Consider the following 7,175-nt stretch of genomic DNA (forward strand, 5'->3'; position numbering starts at 1 on the left):
ATTTCTACATAGCAGCTTAGCAGTCAAATAGACGTTTCTAGGACTAAAGCGGATGTTGTAATGTAACCATAGTAACGTCAGCTTCCGGAAAAATCGCTATCAATCATTGGTTAAATATTTTTGTTATTACGTAACCATAGTAACGCCACCTTCCGAAGAAAACACGGGCGGTCATTGGCTAACCGTATTTGGTTTTACGTAACTGTAGCAACGACCGCCCCATTGGTCAGCAGAGTTCGGCCGAAGTCGTGATACGAGACTGGTAAGAGTTCGGACCCCGACTTGGATTATTCGACCAAGTTGCGAACAGTGGTAAGTGGCTCAACATTCCCGTGTGGTGACTGTACATCTTTAACCGACTTTGACTTCATAAATTACCCGTAATTTGGTTGAATTTTTTCAAATATATTGCTCGTTTTGTCTTGATTTATACAAGCTTTTAAATTTAACTTGCCCTGTTAAGTACCTATCTAAGTTTGTTAGTTGGTTAGTTAGTGTGGTTAGTAAGTGTGGTTGGTTAGTGTGGGTCAAATTTTCATACATAATTATGTAAGTCGGGTGACAAAGCAATATTATGGTACCACCGAGATGATCTGATGATGGAGACAAAGGATGGTCACAGGAACTCTGTGATGTAACAACGCAACATAATTGTGTTTGAGAGTTTTTAGAATTGGTCGATAAGTATTAGTTGCCTATGGCAAGAAAAGTACAATCAGCCAGAAAAAATTGTACCAAAATGAAACTTATGACAAAATCTTATGAAATTGTAGGTCATTAATATTGATTATAATGGGACTTACCAATTGCCTGTTGGCGATGGCAGGCTTCGTGATACAGCCTATTTAATCTGCAAAGAAAAAAGATGTTTCTGAGCTTGTGAAATCCTAAATCCTCATTAGCTAGAAAGGAGATTAAGTAGGTACAACCCAAACAATGGGATGAGGCGCCTATAGTCACCTGCATTAATATGTATCTTGCATGACGAAGTAGAGAAAAATAAGACACATTATTATTTGTAGATACAGTCGAACCTCGATAACTCGAAATATTTAAGCTAATTAAGACTATCTATAAGACTCGTTAACACGAACTTTTTGTTGTTTCGTTGAGTGTCGTGTTATCGAGGTTCCACTTATGCGTTTTGGATTTTATAATTTGACTGTGTATCTAGAAGTGAGATATTTACACTTACCCAGTTTTCTGCAGCTGCATCCAGCATTAATTGCATTACAAGCTCGGTCCCCTGTCGGGACATATCCCGTGTACCTATTAGTTCTGCAACGAGTACTCTTTAGGGACATCGTTGGAGCGCGTTTTCTATTGAAGTCGATTTCTGGGAACCACATTATAGATGAATTAGATAATTGCTGTGACAATAATATAATATTAGTTGATAGATAGACCGCAAGCCTATTGTATTATTGTATAGTTTCAGTTGAGATACGGAACTTCCATACGTTTTTATAACGCAGAGGAAGATTTTTAAGGACATACGGAAAAATTGCGCGTAATGTACAGAATAATAGGGAATATTATCTACCTATTCACTAAATTTTATAGAAACCTGACGAATAAAAACGACAGCAAAAATAAAATTGGCTAATTTACCAAACTGCCTAGATCTCGAGAACTAATTAGTGTCAAAAGGACAGAATGTCAGCATGTTTCTTTTTCTTAGTCTACTTATTCACAATATGCCGAGAAAAATATGTGCTTTATAATATTTAAATGTTTTAGGACTACGACAATTCGAACAAACTCGGGTGCAATGTAAACACTCCGACTAACCGCGAAATTTTTTCGTGCCGAGGCACCATAGGGTGTCGTAAAAAACTTTCTCATCATGGGGTCATTATCATTACCGTAAAATGTGCCTATTTTGCTCCCCACTGAGTAATAGTGCTGCAACAGTTTTTACATATGTTGACTATATGACAGTAACATACCTACTATAATATAATTAGTTTTAATATTAAAACTTTTGAATTTTTGAGTATGCTCATTTGACTGTAACAAATACTTGAAAAACACTGGTCTAGCAAATAGTGATCTGTACGGATATGATGGTCGTTCTTGTCTACGTGACAGTGTGATAAAACAGTGTCCATCACTTTCTATCCCACGGTGTTAAAAAGTGGCAGTTATTTTATCACGTGGATAAAGATGGATAAAGCCATCCATAATACGCCGGCTGGGGAACAAAATCAGTGAAACAAGCGAGGCGCAAGCGTAGAGCTTCATTAATTTTTGTCGTTCATGCGAGGCCGGATTAATTATTATATTATTATTAATTATGCGAACGAGTTTATCCTTCACTCTCCCCGTTATATTATTAAATTAAAGCACTTGCCTTTATCTCGTTATTAATATCAATTGTGATATCACTACACCTTATAAAACAAAGTCCCCCGCCGCGTCTGTCTGTTGGTTTGTTCGCGATAAAGTCATAAACTACAAACGGATTTTCATGCGGTTTTCACCTATCAATAGAGTGATTGTTGAGGAAGGTTTATGTGTATAATTTGTTAACCCGTGCGAATCCGGGGCGGGTCGCTAGTTTTTGTATAATTAAATTCTTAATTAACTTTGAGTTTAAATGTCTGGCTAATTTAGGTACGGTTTTTGGAATTAATCCTTTCATTGAAACGTTTTAATTTATATTCCGAAGGCTGCGTAAATATAGTGATTCTACAATCTATCTCCGGCAGTCTGTTTGTCGTTGTATTGATCATATAATTAGTTGAATAGATAAGTATTCTAATCGTTGTAAGGTAAATTATTAGATTAACTGATGTGAATATATATTCATTATTATAAATAACCCAACCCAAACAGCTAAATGAATAAATGAAGAATAGTTACTATTAAGAATAATACACTCCTTTTGTTGGGCAGTCGTGTAAAAATGTGCAGAGCTCCGAGAGTCTCAACTGCATTCTGCATTTTAATCCCTTTAGCAGACTCGATCGCTGCGCCGCCGCCGGGGCATCCAGACGACACTAATGCGGATTCATAAGTCTCAACTCAGGTTTTATACAATTCAAGTTTTTCAGAAATACGTTGAGTCTATTTCCTTCCGTTATTCAAATCTTATTTTTAGGGCTCAGTTCCTCGAAAGGAAAAAACGGAACCCTTAAACGATCACTCGTGCGTCTGTCTGTCCGACCATTCCCCCCCTCTTTATGTCCGAAACTAATGGGTAAAATTAAAAAAAAATTGATAAAATTCTTCCGAGTTCCTTCCGTAGTCTGTACAAAATATTCGCAATATACTTATTTGTCCTATTAACTGACAGAAAATTACATCCATTTTTTCGGGAAATGTTTTGACTTTGTATTTATTCCACGTAGAATGAAGAGCTCTTCAAACCAGCCAAATTTTACCCAAATCTAACAAAAAACCTGTTATCTGTTAGACAATGGTACAGTGGACGGCCAACAGATGTTTTCTACATATCTGAGACTCTGAGACTTATATAAAATAACTTATAAACTGTGCAGAGGCTTAAGGCTGCCTCTCCACTGAGACGAAGATGAGCGGAGTTGAAAGGAGACGTGCGGGAATCAAAATGCTATTGGTTGATTTATCTTCTTTTTCTTATCTCCGCCTAAGTGAAAATGCAGCATTAAGATGAAGACTCCGAAGACTTACGTTTTTACCAACAGTTTCTTACATATACGGCTTGTGGTAGGTACTTAAATACTCTCCATATGAAAATCACAACATTATAAACATTTTCTTGAATTCAACCGTCGATTTTTCGTTGATATGGGCTATGAAGTAGGTAAAATAATATCAAGCATAGGTAATTATTTTTCACCTCACTTTAAAATGTCAACACTGTCATATTGACAATAAATTATTTTTAATAACTCAACCCCAACAAGAGTATTTACTCGATATACTCTTTGATTTACTTACTACTATTTGTAATCTGTACCATAATTCAAACCCTGTCACCTGACAGACTGGCAGACTGTCACTAAATCAAAATGTTAAGATATATTTATTTGCTGTGTTGCATTTATTTCGAGATAGTTTATTGCTATAACTCCATCCACGGTACAGAGCACAGGAGATTGAGGAGAAGACACGAGTATGTGGGCTACAGGGGTCTCAAGACCACGTCAAACAGCCCTTACGAGAATTTAGATATGATAAACTTTATGAAACCTGAAGCTGCACTCTATGATTCTTATAACTACGAGAAACCACAGTAAGTGTTATTTACAAGGTTTTATTTGACTATATTTTGGTGGAGGGTTGAAAGTGAATCTCTAATTTATTTCCCAAATCGCGCCGTTAATCATTATATTGATTCTAATGTCGCCTGTTCGAGAGCCTCTTGCCGAGAGTTTCGACGCCGCTCCGATCCAATCGGCGACAAAATCCTCGGAATGCGTCGGCGACAAAATCCCATGTACAACATTTGATAATTTCAGACAAGTAAGCATCGAGGAGCTCCCGCTGCCGCGCCTGCGCCGCTCGCGCCACGAGCCCGCCGACGAGCAGAGCGCGCAGGCGCACCGCTGGCAGCACGGCCCGCAGCTCGCACACCATCCCAAGAGAAAGTGGTAATACGGTGCTCAAAAGAGGCCTGTTGGCTAGCACAGCGGTCGGCAACAGGCGGCCCGCGGGTCGCATGCTGCCCGCGAACCTCACACATGCGGCCCGCGAGCCTTCCTGGCTATTTTGTATGTAATATAGACACACGACAATAGCGACGTTTCTTCAAACAAAAACGTCACTTTTGACACCGATTAAGTCATAAATATTAACAAAGTGCGGCCCGCGTCAACTTTGTTAACTATACTATTTGGCCCTTGGCTGCTAAAATATTGCCGACCGCTGGCCTAGCACATGTTTAGCACGACAGTGTCTCGTGGCGAAATAGACTACCCGTCTTTTTCTTGTATTGTTAATTTAAGAGGGACGGGTAATCTATCTCCTCTCAAGATTCTGGGCGCGATTCGGGAAATGAATTAGTAGACATTCCCTAGATATGAAATAGTAACGATATGCGACGTTCCACGGAAAAAGGTACCCTATGGCGGTTGGCGCTTACGCTATTACTAACGCCGCTCCAATATTATTGCGGCCGTAAGGTACCTTTTGTCGTGGAACGTCACATATCGTTACTATTTCATATCTAGTGAATGTCTAATTCATTTCCCGAATCGCGCCGTCTGTCGTGCTAATCATGCGCTAGTATTTTTATTACGTATATTATCTGTACAGGGGCCATCAAATATATTGGAGCGGCCAAGGTGCTCACACATATCTGAGCACGCCTCTATTGTCAAGGAGTTAGAATGCGTGTTCGGATATTTTGGCGGCTGTACAGTCACCTGCAATAATATGTTACTCTTCGAAGGCCGCAAAAATATGTGACACGCTCTTACGGCTTCATAAATAAGATCGTGTCAGATATTTTTGCGGCCTTCGTTGTGTAACATATTATTGCAGGTGACTGTACAGATAATTTACTTCGAAGGCCGCAATAATATCTGACACGCTCTTATGGCTCTACAAATAAGATCGTGTCAGGTATTCTTGCGGCCTTCGTTGTGTGACTTATTATTGCAGGTGACTGTACCACTCAGTTTCTGACTTGATAAACCATGGCTCGTACCACCTATCATACAAAATTATAGCTAAGGATGTTTGAATCTAGTTGCATTTCTAATAGGGTTGAAATTCATTTGTACGAACATTTTACGAAGGTTGACAATCCATCGAAATGGAATACTTTATATCCTAATGTACTCGTACAGTAACTACGCTGTAGAGACAACTGACCCCCTTGCATATTTGCAGGGGGGTAGTTAACTGTGCAGTACTGTACATTGGGCGGCACGAGGCCAGGGCCGTAAAGTGTTCGAGTTGAAAGTTAATGGTTAATATTGAGAGAGCATTATTTACGAGGCCGTGAAAAGAACATTAACACGATTTACCAATAACTTTGCTCCTGGCAACTGTTGTTACATTAATTGTCATAAATACCATTATATAGCTATTTTTCAAGCGTTTTACAGGTATTTTTTTGCAAAAAGAAGGCACCTTTATAGGTTAGAACAGCGGTCGGCAACCTTTTAGCAGCCAAGGGCCACATAGTGGTTGACGATGTTAACGCGGGCCGCACTTTGTTAATATTTATGACTTTATCAGATATTGTCGTTTGTTAAACATACAAAATAGCCAGGAAGGCTCGCGGGCCGCAAATGAAAGGTTCAGACTACTATTTCTTATTGGAAAATGTCGCACACACGCCAACGTCAAATCTTTTGTTTCAGCTCCTTCGCCGTGTTCCCTTTTTTTTCCCATAAGAACAAGACTAAACCCAAAATTAAGCACGACAAGCGAAAATCCTTCAGATTCTTAAAAACCAAAAATCACCCATACAACTCCCTCTTCATGGCTGACAAACAGGAACCGAACAAAAACCATATACCAGAGAAGATTGAAGTAGCAACCATAAAAGATATCGCACAGAATTGCAAACAGAAAAAATCAGCGAAAATCATACACAACAGCAGACTATACTTCGCTAATCCTAATGGAATGAATGATGAAGGTAATTTATAGGAACTGAGAAGCAAGTAAGTAACGAGAAAGTTAATTACGAAAGAGATTTAAAAGAGCTCAAAGAGGATAGGATATAGCTTACTTTGTAACTTATTTAAATATAAATGTTATTTATATCATTTGTTTCTTTATACTTAGTCTTTACGACGGCACTTTGAAAAATAAGAGTATTTTTAGGGCTCTTCGTGGAAATGGGCGCAAGAAAATGTGTACGACTCTGTCATTTCTTCACCGGAACTTGACTCTTGGTGCAAGTTAGAGACGACGCTTGTGAATGTTTGTATTAGATGTAGTCCAATATTGACTAAAATATTTGCACATTGAATGACATTCTCAATGGCTTGTGGTTTTTAATTTTTATTTACCTACGTTTTTTCCATAGATAGAAAATCAATATGGATGTAGGTCGGGACCTCATACATATACACCGTGTTTTTATTGAATTCCGTTAACTTCGGGGTATGGTTAAGTATGTTTAAGGAAACTAAATGGCATAGTTAATTTTCAAAAAAAAAAATTTTTTTTGCTTTTTTTTGTAAAAAAAATTAAGTTTAAATAGTAATTAAATGTAGCATGTAGCGTTGTTG

General features: G+C 38.4%; 1 protein-coding gene across 1 annotated transcript; it reads left to right on the top strand.

The window, feature by feature from the left end:
• Positions 1-3,989: 3,989 nt before the first annotated feature.
• LOC134671146 (uncharacterized) lies at positions 3,990-6,662 on the top strand. Its single transcript, XM_063528917.1, has 3 exons — positions 3,990-4,219; positions 4,446-4,574; positions 6,297-6,662. The coding sequence occupies exons 1-3, from the start codon at positions 3,996-3,998 to the stop codon at positions 6,586-6,588; spliced, it is 645 nt and encodes a 214-aa protein (XP_063384987.1). The 5' UTR covers positions 3,990-3,995; the 3' UTR covers positions 6,589-6,662.
• The last annotated feature ends 513 nt before the right edge of the window (positions 6,663-7,175 follow it).

The sequence above is a fragment of the Cydia fagiglandana genome, chromosome 15, assembly GCF_963556715.1.
Source record: "Cydia fagiglandana chromosome 15, ilCydFagi1.1, whole genome shotgun sequence".
Classification (NCBI taxonomy): domain Eukaryota; kingdom Metazoa; phylum Arthropoda; class Insecta; order Lepidoptera; family Tortricidae; genus Cydia; species Cydia fagiglandana.